This window comes from Coregonus lavaretus (genome assembly GCF_964263955.1).
Source record: "Coregonus lavaretus genome assembly, chromosome: 32".
In the NCBI taxonomy this organism is placed as follows: domain Eukaryota; kingdom Metazoa; phylum Chordata; class Actinopteri; order Salmoniformes; family Salmonidae; genus Coregonus; species Coregonus lavaretus.
The window spans coordinates 34,608,122-34,624,236 of record NC_140019.1 but is presented as its reverse complement, the minus strand read 5'-3'; the positions used below and the strand labels follow the sequence as shown (position 1 = coordinate 34,624,236).

The 16,115-nt window shown below is 44.9% G+C and overlaps 2 protein-coding genes across 3 annotated transcripts; both read right to left on the bottom strand.

Moving 5' to 3' along the window:
• Positions 1-392: 392 nt before the first annotated feature.
• On the bottom strand, positions 393-2,762 carry LOC311107512 (solute carrier family 25 member 53-like). The gene is made up of 2 exons (XM_084150011.1): positions 2,640-2,762; positions 393-2,274 (listed from the first exon to the last, which is right to left on the bottom strand). Exon 2 carries the CDS (start codon positions 2,270-2,272, stop codon positions 1,373-1,375), a length of 900 nt encoding a protein of 299 aa, XP_084006137.1. The 5' UTR covers positions 2,273-2,274; positions 2,640-2,762; the 3' UTR covers positions 393-1,372.
• Positions 2,763-9,533: 6,771 nt separating this feature from the next.
• LOC311107511 (ribose-phosphate pyrophosphokinase 1-like) lies at positions 9,534-14,757 on the bottom strand. Of its 2 annotated transcripts, none has more exons than XM_084150009.1 (7): positions 14,524-14,757; positions 13,461-13,650; positions 12,642-12,740; positions 11,556-11,680; positions 11,000-11,173; positions 10,518-10,677; positions 9,534-10,242 (listed from the first exon to the last, which is right to left on the bottom strand). In XM_084150009.1, the coding sequence occupies exons 1-7, from the start codon at positions 14,643-14,645 to the stop codon at positions 10,150-10,152; spliced, it is 963 nt and encodes a 320-aa protein (XP_084006135.1). In that variant the 5' UTR covers positions 14,646-14,757; the 3' UTR covers positions 9,534-10,149. The 2 variants fall into 2 exon arrangements, with proteins under 2 accessions (XP_084006135.1, XP_084006136.1); XM_084150010.1 differs by having other exon boundaries at positions 13,467-13,650.
• Positions 14,758-16,115: the final 1,358 nt, after the last annotated feature.

The following is a 16,115-nucleotide window of genomic DNA, read 5'->3' as shown; positions in this document are numbered from 1 at the left end:
ATATGTAACACTGTGTTGTTGTTTTTGTCGCACTGCTTTGCTTTATCTTGGCCAGGTCGCAGTTGTAAATGAGAACTTGTTCTCAACTGGCTTACCTGGTTAAATAAAGGTTAAATAAAAAAATAATTAAAAAAATGCCCTCTCATTGCTGCGCTTCCACCGGCCTCACAACCGCAGACTGAGGAGTATTTCTGTCTGTAATAAAGCCCTTTTGTGGGGAAAAATTCATTCTGACTGGCTGGGCCTGGCTCCCCAGTGGGTGGACCTATGCCCTCCCATTGCTGCGCCCCTGCCCATTCATGTGAAATTCATAGATTAGGGCCTAATTTATTTACTTCAATTGACTGATTTCTTTATATGAACTGTAACTCAGTAAAATCGTTGAAATTGTTGCATGTTGCGTTTATATTTTTGTTCAGTACACATCATAATGCAACATTGTATAGTAGTACAGAGTCTGGGATATGTTCTCTGACGTCAAAAGATTATCATTCAAGTATTCCTCTCAGAGTTGATATCCTTATAGTCCATTTTGTGAGAAACTGAAGTTGGTAATGATATCCAAGTACAAGACAATAGAAAGGTAAGCCTATACTGAGTGATACATATCTTATTTGATTCATATGCAGTTGTTCATTTAAATATTATCAAGTCCATCTTGACGAACCTTGGTAGAGCACCTTGAACATAAATGGATCTCCTAGGCTTCGATTCATTCATGACTTTAAAAAATAGGAAACAGTGAGGCATCTGAAGGAAATAGAACCTTTGAACATCATTGCACAGTAATCTTTGGCTCATAAAACCTGATATCAGAGAGACACTATTGATGACTGAGGCCATACAAATAAAATAAAAACCTGTAAAATTAAAAGTTTTACTGTTCACTTTTTAAACATTTAATAAAATGTGTATGGCCTGACTAATACAGTGGTGCACAGCTGCAGCTGCTGGACCATTCTTGAGAACATGCTGCATTCCTGAACAGAACAGCTCCCATAGGACATCAGCGGTCATCACCAAGGGCACGTTTCAATAGTCAAAAATGTCCTCCTCTCCTCAGCTCCTTTCATCTTCACTTATCTGCTCATAATTTCTAGCGGAAGTGTGCAATATGGTGCATCCCTATCAGGTTGCACATCCTCCACTCAGGTTTCACACCAGGGCAGACTAAGGAAAAGCGATCCGGAGAAAGGAGCCACCTTAGACTATTGACATACGCCCTATGAGGTTCTTCCTGCCAAATTGCACCCTATTCCCTATGTAATGCACTACTTTTGACCAAGGCCCTAAAGGTAGTGCACTACAAAGGGAATTGGGTGCCATTTGTGACGCAAACCTTGTCTGGAATGGAGCAATGAGGTGTCGTGTTTCAGTGTGCGGAGCGTCTCTGCAGCTGGTCATAGATGGCTGTGGTGATTCCCCAGCTGATACAGCCCCTGAGGATAACCAGGGAACCTCCGCGGTACAGCAGGGGGACGCTCCTCTTCAGCCGACCTTCCCACAGGGCCTTCCAGCTCCCCCTCACCCCCGCTGCCTCACCCACCACCTCAGCCTGCATGTTGACCACCAGCACAGACAGAGGATACAGGGGCAGGTTGATCACCATGGAGCTGATCACCATTCCTGACAGGAAGGATGAGGCCATAGGAGGAAGCCCCTTCTCCCTCAGAGCAGCACTGAAGGGGTCCTTCAGGCCGAAGTAGATGCAGCTTCCCAGGGTGTTACGGGCCAGTATGGGGATGAAGGCTCTGTAGTACCCCATCCCCAGCCTCTCTGCCCCCAGACGGGCCAGCACGCTCTTCAGCGTGGGCAGGCTGCGGTCATTGCCCCCGTTCTGCAACACATTCTGCACACGCTCAAATGGCGTGAACACCAAGGCCTCCACCACGCCTGTGCCGAGCCCGGCCACAGCTGGTAACACGGAGAGAGGGGTGACGCTGCAGGGGTTGGTGAAGGAGGAGAGACGGTGGAGGAAGGTGTCATGTATCCCGAAAACTAGCGCCCCGTTCAGGGTTCTCATCAGTAGAGGGGGCACCACCCCCCTGTAGAGCTTCAGGAAACCCTCCTTCCTGAGTTGGCCTATAGCCTGTCTGACTACGGTGCTGTGAAGCTGCTGGCGGAACACAGTCTTGTAGATGGGGAAGGTGGCGATGGTGGTGAGAGTGGACACCAGGCTGGAAGTTCCACCATGGAGGAAACTGGGGAGCCTAATCATAGTGTCCTTCCTGAGGACTTGGTCATCATGGTTATCTCCAGGACCACGCCTCATCACTGAGAGGACAAGATGTGAGAACAAGACGCACCATATTGAAGAGAGGGTGGATACAGACAGATGGATGCAGACTAGTTAAATGGACAATACAATCATAAAAATATAGCCTATAATAATACTCTAATCTATGAATAATAAACACATGCATAAACTCTTGATAACACTGCAATATTCAACAATCCCTTTAGAATAATAACAGCTTGTGGAAAAAAACAACTGTCAACCAACCAAAATGTATCAACTACTATTAAACTTGCTCATCAGCTATATGCCCTAATGAATCACTTCTACGATTAATTACACCTAAGAAAATGATTTTTGTTTAATGAGCAACAGTTTAAAGAATACATTTTAGCCTACTTACCAGAACACCGAAAACGATTGTTTAGCCTACAGATGATTGTCGTTATATATATATATAGCCTAGTCGGGTATCGATCTGCAGTTTGCCAATCCGTCGCAAGCGTTTACAAGAAATTACCTGTGTTTCGATGCACGAGCGAAATGAAAGCAACCCTTGCCTACATCACGCCCTTATCTGTATGCGGCCACGCATATTTTCAGCTGGCAGGCAAAACAACCAAGCCTGAAATAACAATTGGAAAATATCAACTAAATAAATGTGTGTTGTATCGGGTTAAGAATAATTCATTATAAAACCGACAGGAATTAACGGTGTGGGGAGCGCTTCTATGGTCATTGCCGGTTGTTTCTCGCCCCTCCTATAATTACCATTGGATGGATTTCTTCGACCGGTCTCCGTCGATTGGACAGCATCACCTATCAATCAATGTCGTGCAGGGAGCGTTTATCACTGAAGACAGGAAATTGTCGGCTGATCGCTTAAGTATTAGGGCCAAGCGAAGAGATGTACTTAAAAAGTGGCAATATTTCGAGAATATACTCGAAATGTAATTTTGAGAATCAAGTCTAAATGTTGAGAATATAGTCGCAGTTATAGTTCAAGATTAAAGTAGGGGGATTGGGTCAACTGCATGTCTCAATGGCTCCCTGTTGCTGTGCGCGCCACTGTTGAAATGCCTGCAGTTAGAAGACCTGGTGAAACTATACTTTAGAATTTACTTTAGTAACAAGGAAATGTAACGATCTCGGTTCGACAGAGAAAGCAAGTACAGGGTGATGATTTAATAAATAAAAGACATGGAACAAAGCATGTTTTGGGATAACCTATGCGTCCTTCATTCATTCCTCCCATCCTTGAAGACCATGGGAGGAATGAAAGGAGATATTACGCTGGGCTAACCAAGTCATGTCATCATCAGTGATGATTTCTTTATAGCCTAATAGGCCTATATTTATACTGAAGAAAAATATAAACGCAACATGTCAGTTGTTGGTCCCATGTTTCATGAGCTGAAATAAAAGATCCCAGAAATGTTCCATATGCACAAAAACCTTATTTCTCTCAACTTTTGTGCACATATTTGTTTACATCCCTGTTAGTGAGCATTTCTCATTTGCCAAGATAATCCATCCACCTGACAGGTGTGGCATATCAAGAAGCTGATTAAACAGCATGATCATTACACAGGTGCACCTTGTGCTGGGGACAATAAAAGGTCACTCTAAAATATGCAGTTTTGTCAAACAACACAATGCCACAGATGTCTCAAGTTTTGAGGGAGCGTGCAATTGGCATGCTGACTGCAGGAATGTCCACCAGAGCTGTTGCCAGAGAATGTAATGTTCATTTCTCTAACATATGAATTTGGCAGTAAGTCCAACCGGCCTCACAACCGCAGACCACGTGTAACCACGCCAGCCCAGGACCGCCACATCCGGCTTCTTCAGCTGTGGGATCATCTGAGACCAGCCATCTGGACAGCTGATGAAACTGTGGGTTTGTACAACTGAAGAATTTCTAAACAAACTATTAGAAACCGTCTCATGGAAGCTCATCTGAGTGCTTATCGTCCTCACCAGGGTCTTGACCTGACTGCAGTTCGGCGTTTTAACCGGCTTCAGTGGGAAAATGCTCACCTTCGATGGCCACTGGCACACTGGAGAAGTGTGCTCTTCACAGATGAATCCAGGTTTCAACTGTGCCGGGCATATGGCAGACAGTGTGGCGAGTGGTTTGCTGATGTCAACGTTGTGCACAGAGTGCCCCATGGTGGCGGTGGGGTTATGGTATGCGCAGGCATAAGCTGCGGACAACAAACACAATAGCATTTCATCGATGGCAATTTGAATGCACAGAGATACCATGACGAGATCCTGAGGCCCATTGTCTGCCATTCATCCACCGCCATCACCTCATGTTTCAGCATGATAATGCATGGCCCCATGTTGCAAGGGTCTGAACACAATTCCTGGGAGATGAAAATGTTCCAGTTCTTCCATGGCTTGCATACTCACCAGACATGCCACCCATTTAGCATGTTTGGGATGCTCTGGATCAACGTATCCAACAGTGTGTTCCAGTTGCCGCCAATATCCAGCAACTTCGCACAGACATTGAAGAGGAGTAGGACAACATTCCACAGGCCACAATCAACAGCCTGATCAACTCTATGCAGAAGGAGATGTGTCAAGCTGCATGAGGAGGCAAATGGTGATCACACCAGATACTGACTGGTTTTCTGATCCATGACACTTCCTTTTTTATATATATATTTTTTAAAGGTATCTGTTACCAACATATGCATATCTGTATTCCCAGTCATGTGAAATCCATAGGCTAGGGCCTAATGCATTTATTTCAATTGACTGATTTCCTTAAATGAACTGTAACTCAGTAAAATCGTAGAAATTCTTGGATGTTGCGTTTATATTTTTGTTCAGTCTAGATCAATTATTATTTCAAGAAAGGGAGAATGCAACCATGAATATATTCAAACGGCGCCTCAGATTAGCTGGTTTGCGCGTGTAGGAGTGGTCCCTTGAGTTGCTTCTCCTCATACAGACACTTGCGTAAAACCCCTGCTCCATTTTTCTTACTTCCCTCAGCGTTGGATAGGCCTATGCTTTACTTTCACTTGCCCACTGTAATGTACGATTAGCCTACAGGTTAGGGTACTCAATATACTGGGCGCTATAGGTTTATAATGCACTGCAAAATAGCAGTGTTGTAGCGAATTTGGAGAGCAGCTTGACATGGGACACACACGCATAGCCCCCGGTCTCCAGGATCCCAAGATAATTCGTTTTATTGGGTGTGCGCACGTAGCCTACTAGCCTATAGTCGTTGGAAGGATAGTTGCCATATGGCGGAAATACTACTGTTATATTAAAGCACCATGGATAAGGTCGTTAATAGTTTCCATTATGCACAGACTTTTTTTGCAAGGTGTTCGGCTAGGCTACTGTTGGGTTCTATTTTTCTCATAATTGGATCTGTATGTGATGAATAACTTAGAAGGAATGCATTAATGATGACCATGGGTGTGCTATACTGATATAAATTGTTTCACATAACAGGCTGTGATTCATGTGAGGAACGTTAGGGGCTAGGATGAGATAAAACTTGTATTTCTTATAGATAAGACTTGTATTTCTCACAGATACAAACACTGCTTCTTTGTGATCTGTGAACCTTCCAAGGACATGGGTACTGCAAAAAAAGTGCTAACTCCACAGGTTGTTATGATAAACTTATGCCTGGCAACAGTGTGCAACAAATGGAGCGCCGAGGGGTTGGGACCAACCCGTGCGCCAACGGATTGGCTGAGTAAAGTCTAAACCACACTCAGTCCTTTACTCTGATTGGACAACAGAAGAGGTGGGAACTCTCTGTCAGAGTATTTGAGAAAGAACCTGTAAACAATGGTTTAGTTCTCTGAGTGCCCTGCGTGGTATTTCAGTGGACCCGTATATACGAACATCATATTTACCATTGAAGGTTTTGCATTAATTAAAATACTAGTATATCTTAGAAGTCGTGTTGACCTCTTTTGTCCCAAATACCAGATTTGAATTGACGCAACTTAACACTACGCAGCAGAACGTTGAAGCGAATTCGGAGGGCAGACTGCCAGGGACTCAACCCCAGTTCTCTTCCCATTCAATGACAGTGCCAATAAAGTGTTTGTTTGTGCTCATAAGGCACCATGGCCGTTAGAAGAGTTTATGCCTATAGTCTGAAATTGCCAGGTGGGAAACTTGGTGTGTGTGTGCATGCGTATGCGAGTTATTAGATAATTCGATTGATAAACGTGAGTGTGCAGTGACGCCTGTTTGAACGAGTGCATTAGATACATGGCCATTTGAGAACCAGGGAGACATGCACTTAACCAAATCCCCTATGTGAATCTTGAAATAAAACTTGAGACTTTATTCTCGAAATTGAATTGAGTTTATTCTCGAAATATTGTCACTTTAAAAAAAAGTTATATTATGCAACAAAAAAATATATACGTACCACACGTCGCTGTTTATTTTTCGCTCTTCAATTGGCCCTAATAATCTTCCGTAGTTAAAGAGGCTGCTGGAGCTATCCCAGCGGTTCCAATGAGACTACACCGACAACTAAAGGGTGTACAGCCCTGATAACGTGTCATTATGAGTTAGCCTATACCGTTAGAATGTTATGAAACACAGCATACTGTGCATCTGTAGCCTGTATAGTCACTGGAATGTTACCAGCAGCAGAGCCTTGATATATGGATAACCTAATAAACCAGCCAGAATCCAGGCATCGTTCGTTTTCACCATCTCTTTAATAAGATCACATTCAGCCATCAGATATTTTGGTGCACTGATTCACCTTATGCTAAACAAGTCAAGTCAACATACACAAAATCAGAATATAAGCACATACAGTGGGGAAAAAAAGTATTTAGTCAAGTTCTCCCACTTAAAAAGATGAGAGAGGCCTGTAATTTTCATCATAGGTACACGTCAACTATGACAGACAAATTGAGGAAAAAAAATCCAGAAAATCACATTGTAGGATTTTTAATGAATTTATTTGCAAATTATGGTGGAAAATAAGTATTTGGTCACCTACAAACAAGCAAGATTTCTGGCTCTCACAGACCTGTAACTTCTTCTTTAAGAGGCTCCTCTGTCCTCCACTCGTTACCTGTATTAATGGCACCTGTTTGAACTTGTTATCAGTATAAAAGACGTGTCCACAACCTCAAACAGTCACACTCCAAACTCCACTATGGCCAAGACCAAAGAGCTGTCAAAGGACACCAGAAACAAAATTGTAGACCTGCACCAGGCTGGGAAGACTGAATCTGCAATAGGTAAGCAGCTTGGTTTGAAGAAATCAACTGTGGGAGCAATTATTAGGAAATGGAAGACATACAAGACCACTGATAATCTCCCTCGATCTGGGGCTCCACGCAAGATCTCACCCCGTGGGGTCAAAATGATCACAAGAACGGTGAGCAAAAATCCCAGAACCACACAGGTGGACCTAGTGAATGACCTGCAGAGAGCTGGGACCAAAGTAACAAAGCCTACCATCAGTAACACACTACGCCGCCAGGGACTCAAATCCTGCAGTGCCAGACGTGTCCCCCTGCTTAAGCCAGTACATGTCCAGGCCCGTCTGAAGTTTGCTAGAGTGCATTTGGATGATCCAGAAGAGGATTGGGAGAATGTCATATGGTCAGATGAAACCAAAATATAACTTTTTGGTAAAAACTCAACTCGTCGTGTTTGGAGGACAAAGAATGCTGAGTTGCATCCAAAGAACACCATACCTACTGTGAAGCATGGGGGTGGAAACATCATGCTTTGGGGCTGTTTTTCTGCAAATGGACCAGGACGACTGATCCGTGTAAAGGAAAGAATGAATGGGGCCATGTATCGTGAGATTGAGTGAAAACCTCCTTCCATCAGCAAGGGCATTGAAGATGAAACGTGGCTGGGTCTTTCAGCATGACAATGATCCCAAACACACCGCCCGGGCAACGAAGGAGTGGCTTCGTAAGAAGCATTTCAAGGTCCTGGAGTGGCCTAGCCAGTCTCCAGATCTCAACCCCATAGAAAATCTTTGGAGGGAGTTGAAAGTCCGTGTTGCCCAGCGACAGCCCCAAAACATCACTACTCTAGAGGAGATCTGCATGGAGGAATGGGCCAAAATACCAGCAACAGTGTATGAAAACCTTGTGAAGACTTACAGAAAACGTTTGACCGGTGTCATTGCCAACAAAGGGTATATAACAAAGTATTGAGAAACTTTTGTTATTGACCAAATACTTATTTTCCACCATAATTTGCAAATAAATTCATAAAAAATCCTACAATGTGATTTTCTGGAAAAAAAATCTTATTTTGTCTGTCATAGTTGACGTGTACCTATGATGAAATTTACAGGCCTCTCATCTTTTTAAGTGGGAGAACTTGCACAATTGGTGGCTGACTAAATACTTTTTTTCCCACTGTACATGAAACTTTAAAAGTCAGACAGATACCACTCTTTCGAGGTTTATTATACAAATGTTATTGAAAAAATAAAGTCAATAAAAATAAAAATAGCAGATCGACTTTTCTAGGAAGCTCCATCCTGCAGAGCTAAAAACCAACAGCTTCTAGACGACAACCTCGAATAGCAAAACCTGCCTCCTCTGCACCCACACTGAAATAATGATTCCCAATAGTCTTAAGAGGGGCAATCCGCGATTCGAAAAAGCGCTTACCCCACTACTTGTTCAGGTCAACAGCTGAGGAATGGGATTGGAGGAATATACCCACTCAAATTTCTAGACAGAGGTAGGGATGCAGATCATGAGGATCATGGAGGAGGCATTTATAAGTTATATTCTACAAGAATCAGTGGCTATATATCATTCATTTATACATTAAGGCCAAAAATAGAAGTACCAATCCTGGATTGCCCCTTTAAAAGAGTTCAAGTCTCTACAGACTGTTGTGAATCACCCAGAGGAACATCAGTGACACTGTCAACTATAGCTCATTCACTTAACTCATTATGAGCCTCATCTTTCAAACTGATAAAATGAATTGAAACCAAAATAATAAAATACCTGAAGTCAGTCAACATCCAACCATCTCTCACCCTGTTTTTGTAACATAGTAGAAGTATTGTAACAGCATTATTATGAAAAGGGGAGACGGTTCACATTAGCTAGAGGCTTGTGTGTGTGAGTTCACCCACTCACAATAAATCATCAAAGCTGACTTTTTTTGTCCCTGATAGACGTGTCCCAAATTGCACCCTATTCCCCATGTAGTGCACAACTTTTGACCAGGGCCCATATGGCACTAGTCAAAAGAAGTTCACTATGTAGGAAAAGGGTGCAATTTGGGATGCTAGCACTGTTTAGGGGTGAGAGGGCCTCAAAATGAACATGTCATTATTATTGATAATAATCATTGATCCAAATTGTAATTATGACATGGTTAGTTAGCAATAGCAGCAGAGTGATGCTAATATAAATGGTGGTGTTTGTCAGGGTTGGGGTCAATTCCATTTAAAACTCAGTCAATTCAGAAAGTAAACCTACTTCCAAATCCACATTTCCCTAATTGAAAAGCATTGAAGAGAATTGGAAATGGAATGTCAGTGTACTTCTTGAATTGACAGGAATTGAAATGGAATTGACCCCAACCCTGGTGTTTGTATAGAACATTCCCCCTCTTCCTCGTTTTGGAGTAACAGAACCATAGGGCTGGATTCTCTTCAGTGATGAGAAACATTCCAGAATACTGGGCAGAGAAATGGAATGAAGAGCTGACTCTGCATTCCTTGTTCTACCTGAAAGACAATCATATCTGTTCCCCAAATCCCCTATTCTGCATGAGAGATGGCCATGTCTGTTCTATCTGAATGTTCTGTGGTGTTGTGCCCTCCTGAACAGTGCCCCAGGTGACTCAGTGTGCGTGTGTGTGTGACGTGGTGTGTTGCAGTGTGTGTGTGTGGCGGAGTGTGTGTGGTGTTACAAGGGGACGTGGCTAAAGAGGTAGGAGACAGATTCCCCGTTGTGGGTCCTGCGGATGGCCTCCGCAAGGATCATAGAGATGTCAATCACCTACAGGAGAAACAGATGGTTAATAACACATAATAAATGTTCAGGAAACATCCGGATACATGTCAGACTATTTACCGTTGTCTTAGTTGTTAAACATCACAGTAGCAACAATAGAATTTCAGCTTAAACCACCTTAACATTGGACAGTATGACAGTCTACTTATGTTGAGGTGAATAACCATGTTATAACCTCTGACCCCTGACCTGTATCTTAGGACAGTAATATAACATTTGACCCCTAACCTGTATCTAAGGACAGTGCTGTGACCCCTGACCTGTATTTTAGGACAGGTCTTCATCTTCTCCTCCTGAGGGATAGTGTTGGTGACGACCACAGCCTCGAAGCAGGCGTTGTTGATGCGGGAGATGGCCGGGCCAGAGAAGATACCGTGGGTCAGGATGGCATACACCTTGGTAGCACCAGCTGAGATCAGCCTGAAGGGTGAAGGGACAGGATCTCCTTAAAAAACTGTGTTTGGGATTATAGCGCCGCCACATTTACCTGTTTGGATACGCTGACTTTTGCTGCAAGGACTCTCATTTAGATGAAGGATAAGTGAAATGTGAAATAGTGGTGGTTATTTCCACAGCTCTGTAATACGAAGGTCTTGACGTCAAATCAGAGATCCATTTTAATGTATAGGATCATAATTAATGTTTGTTTTTGTATGGTTAAGATTCAGCCCAGACACCCATTGCCTGGGCATAGATACATGTGTCAAGGTTAGTCAAGGTCATAAGGTGAGACTTTACTTACTTGTCGGCTGCGTGACAGATAGTACCACAGGTGTCTGCCATGTCATCCACCAAGATGGCTACCCGGTCCGTGACGTCCCCGACCAGCACCATGCGATCCACCTCGTTGGCCCTCTTTCTCTCTTTGTGGATCAGAGCAAAGTCCACGTTGAGCCTGTCCGCTATGGAGGTCACTCTGTCACACAGAACATAATACACAGTGTTAAGAGCCAGCCAAGTCACAGAGGCACAACAGTTGGTCGACTGTTATCGCTTAAAGATTTGTTAGTGTGAAGGAGCAGTTAGACACACAAACGTGTGAATCTAAAGTCCATTTCACAGATAAGGCAGAGTTAAAGAAAGACATGGCTCAAGGGTAAAACCACCTAAGGTAAGAGAGAGAGTTGATGTCCTTGAAGCAGTAGTGGCGCTTTGAAGCAGTTGTCTAGCATGCACACAGTGGTTCCCATATTTTCCAAGCATTCTCCTATCTCCATCTTTCTCTGATGAATCAAATTTCTTATTTTGGCCAAAAGCCCTCCGACCAAAAGCTTTTTGACTACTCTGTCCTGTCTCACCTCTTGGCACCCCCTGCGTCTGGAGAGACGATAGTGCAGGTCTTCCACTCTGCGATGTTCTCCTTGATCCACTTCAGTACAGCAGGCTCAGCATACAGGTTATCCACTGGGATGTCAAAGAAACCCTGGAGATACCAGAGACACACAGACAGGAGTCAGAGGCTGCCATCTCCAGTCATTGTGCCCTTGAGCAAGTAACTTAACCCCTATAGAACTCCATGTGTGGTGTGTGTTTGCTGATTGTGTCATCTGTTGGATTGGAGGGAGCAAAAGAAGAATTTACATTTGATGGACTCAGTGTATCGCTACAGTCTGGCTGTTTGGTCCTCTACTGCCAAACCCCAGTGTCCTCCCTACTCCTGACCTCTACTGCCAGACCCCAGTGTCCTCCCTACTCCTGACCTCTACTGCCAGACCCTAGTGTCCTCCCTACTCCTGACCTCTACTGCCAGACCCCAGTGTCCTCCCTACTCCTGACCTCTACTGCCAGACCCCAGTGTCCTCCCTACTCCTGACCTCTACTGCCAGACCCTAGTGTCCTCCCTACTCCTGACCTCTACTGCCAGACCCCAGTGTCCTCCCTACTCCTGACCTCTACTGCCAGACCCCAGTGTCCTCCCTACTCCTGACCTCTACTGCCAGACCCCAGTGTCCTCCCTACTCCTGACCTCTACTGCCAGACCCCAGTGTCCTCCCTACTCCTGACCTCTACTGCCAGACCCCAGTGTCCTCCCTACTCCTGACCTCTACTGCCAGACCCCAGTGTCCTCCCTACTCCTGACCTCTACTGCCAGACCCCAGTGTCCTCCCTACTCCTGACCTCTACTGCCAGACCCCAGTGTCCTCCCTACTCCTGACCTCTACTGCCAGACCCCAGTGTCCTCCCTACTCCTGACCTCTACTGCCAGACCCCAGTGTCCTCCCTACTCCTGACCTCTACTGCCAGACCCCAGTGTCCTCCCTACTCCTGACCTCTACTGCCAGACCCCAGTGTCCTCCCTACTCCTGACCTCTACTGCCAGACCCCAGTGTCCTCCCTACTCCTGACCTCTACTGCCAGACCCCAGTGCCCTCTCTGCTCCTGACCTGGATCTGTGAGGCGTGGAGGTCCATAGTGATGATGTGATCAGCCCCAGACACAGACAACATGTTAGCCACCAGCTTGGCTGAGATGGGCGCCCGACTCTGCAAGGAAACACACACACACACACCTCATTTGTTGTACTCACATCACATGATATGAGCTGAGTCTTCCATCTTAAAAGTTGGTCCGTACTACATTTCCTTCCTAAGCAACATGGGGCAACAGATAGGCTATTCTAAACTACAGTCACATGTACAACAACTTCAAACTACTCAGCTTCTTCAAGCCCAAGAAAAGTGATACTGTACAAAAAGTTAATAACAGTATATTTTTGGCAGATACATAGTACATGCAATACATTATATTGTGGGCACAAGGACATGCACTGATATAAACCATCAGAGGAATGGAGGCAGGCAGGTGGCGGTAACAATACAAACAGAAGCCACAGTGACTGCTCACTCTGTTCACAGTTTAACTTAAATCAGTGGAGAGAAATCAAATCAAAACAAAACCCAGGCATGCTCCCAGTCCCATCCATCTGCTGTGGCTGCCTGCTGGGGTCTGTCCATGCAGTCAGTGGCAGCAACATGGGTCGTCGGGTCACACTGGACATTGATGTGGTATAATGGCAGGGTTGGGGTCAATTCCATTTCAATTCAGGAAGTACAGTGAAATTCCAATGCTTTTTAATAAATAAATAAAAATGTGGAATTGGAATTTGGTACTTTCTGAATTGACTGGAATTGAACCCAACTCTGGTGATGTGGTATTAATGGTCGGCGGCGTGACAGTAGAGTAACTAGATGTCTGTCCCTCACCCCCACCTTGTCCTTCTTGTCCTGCCGTGCGTAGGGGAAGCAGGGGATGACCGCTGTGACCCGGGAGGCCGAGGCGATCTTACACGCATTGATCATAATCAGCAGCTCCATCAGATTATCATTGATCTCCCCACAGCCGCTCTGTACGATGTAGACATCCTCTCCACGCACACTCTCCCCGATCTCAACACTGTTAGGGCCCAGGGGTGAGGAGGAGAGGGGACGAGCAAATGGGGAGGGGAAAAGAGAGGGGAGGAGGGGGGGAGAGGGAGGGAGGGGGGGAGAGGGAGGGAGGGGGGGAGAGGGAGGGAGGGAGGGAGGGAAGGAGAGGGAGGGGGGGGGGGGGGATCGGGAGGGAGGGAGGGAGGGAAGGAGAGGGAGGGAGGGGGAGGGAAGGAGAGGGAGGGAGGGGGAAGGAGAGGGGGGGATCGGGAGGGAGGGAGGGAGGGGGGGGATCGGGAGGGAGGGAGGGAGGGAGGGGGGGGATCGGGAGGGAGGGGGGGGATCGGGAGGGAGGGAGGGAGGGAGGGGGTGTTCGGGAGGGAGAAAGTGGAAGACAGGGTAAACAACACTCTCTGCTAACACAGCATGACACTAGTTGTGATGGATAATCATCATGAGACAGCGAAAACACAGCCTACAGGTGTTTAGGGCTAGGGGCCTTAGAAGTGCAGTGACAAGAGAAGATTTCGGAGTAGGCTAAGTACAGTGAAAATACAACTACTGTATGACCAAAGTGCTCAACAGCACGGAATGAGAAGTATACAGCTTGATGCATCAGTGTTACACAATTAGTTACAAGAAACAATAGTTTCACTTTTGCTAGCCTGTAGGGGTTGTCAGCACTCCCAATATTCAGAAATTAGTTGAAATGTAGTTCGCCCTATGCCCAACAAACTGAGCGCCAAAATGAACTCCAGTTATGCGTGACATAAACTACAAGTTCCAAGCACCTTTGCGAGGCAGCATCAAAAGCAGCATGCTAACATAACGTTTCTTACACATTTCTCGAACATAAGATTTAAACAGGTCAGCATTCTATACATTAAAAGTTTACACTGACCATGTTTCTTGATTGCTGAATTTCTTGGTGACAACCTTCCCGAGTTCCATTCCAAGACGGTCGGCAATTTTGTGAGACAGTTCCCGATGCGAGCTACCGCTGAATATCTTAATGTTCGGCATTTTTGTATGTTCCAGGGCGTCGTTCTACGGAAGCTAGCTACAGTGCTAGTAGCAACAAATGAGTGACGTACGATCTATTAGTTCTAGTGAACTGTTGGAAATCGATCGCTAGTCGATAGCTATCATCAAGCTTGATGCGTTGGCTACCTATCAACCATCATTCCCTTCATCACGCGTGCGCCTGACCTTCTTCCTGGGCTTCTTCTTCTTTTGGGTTTAACGGTGGTTGGCATCCAATATGTTGCATTACCGCCCCCATCTGGACTATAATATATATCCATTATAATTTGTGATACAAAATGGGAAAAACAAAAAATAAATAAAACCTTCCAACTAACCCTACACTCATTAAAAATGCAATACCCCATTCCACTACTTTGACCCTATCTGCTCCTGCGCCCAGCCAGCCTAACCAGCCGCACCATGCCAAAGGCTTGGGAGGACGGGACACCACCACTCAGCACACCCTGTAACTCTTCCAATTGGCATGCTGACTGCAGGAATGTCCACCAAAGCTGTTGCCACAGAATTTAATGTTAATTTCTCTACCATAAGCTGCCTCCAATGTCATTTTATAGAATTTGGCAGTACATCCAACCGGCTTCACAACCACAGACCACGTGTAACCACACCAGCCCAAGACCTCCACATACAGCTTATTTACCTGCAGGGTCGTCTGAGACTAGCCACCTGGACAGCTGATGAAACGGAGGAATATTTCTGTCTGTAATAAAGCCCTTTTGTGGGGAAAAACTCATTTTGATTGGTTGGGCCTCGCTCCCAAGTGGGTGGACCTATGCCCAGTCATGTGAAATCCACAGATTAGGGCCTAATTAATTTATTTCAATTGACTGATTTCCTTATATGAACTGTAACTCAGTGAAATCGTTGAAATTGTTGCATGTTGCATTTATATTTTTGTTCAGTATGCTTAGTTGAATGAACAAGCCCTGTGACAAACCAGAATACTAGTAATGGGCATTCCGAGTCTTTTCTGTGAGCCGGATCATTTGGCTCCGTTCACCTAAAAGAGCCGTCATTTGGCTCCCAAACGGCTCTTTGTTCAGTAAGGCTTAGAAATTGAAAACAAATTAACAAATTGTCCATCTCTAATTTAAAGCCTAAAACGTTGCCTACCATTATGTCAGATACTGAAATGTGAGTTTAAATATATGTTATACAGTGGGGAGAACAAGTATTTGATACACTGCCGATTTTGCAGGTTTTCCTACTTACAAAGCATGTAGAGGTCTGTAATTTTGATCATAGGTACACTTCAACTGTGAGAGAAGGAATCTAAAATCAAAAAATCAAAAATCCAGAAAATCACATTGTATGATTTTTAAGTAATTAATTTGCATTTTATTGCATGACATAAGTATTTGATCACCTACCAACCAGTAAGAATTCCGGCTCTCACAGACCTGTTAGTTTTTCTTTAAGAAGCCCTCCTGTTCTCCACTCATTACC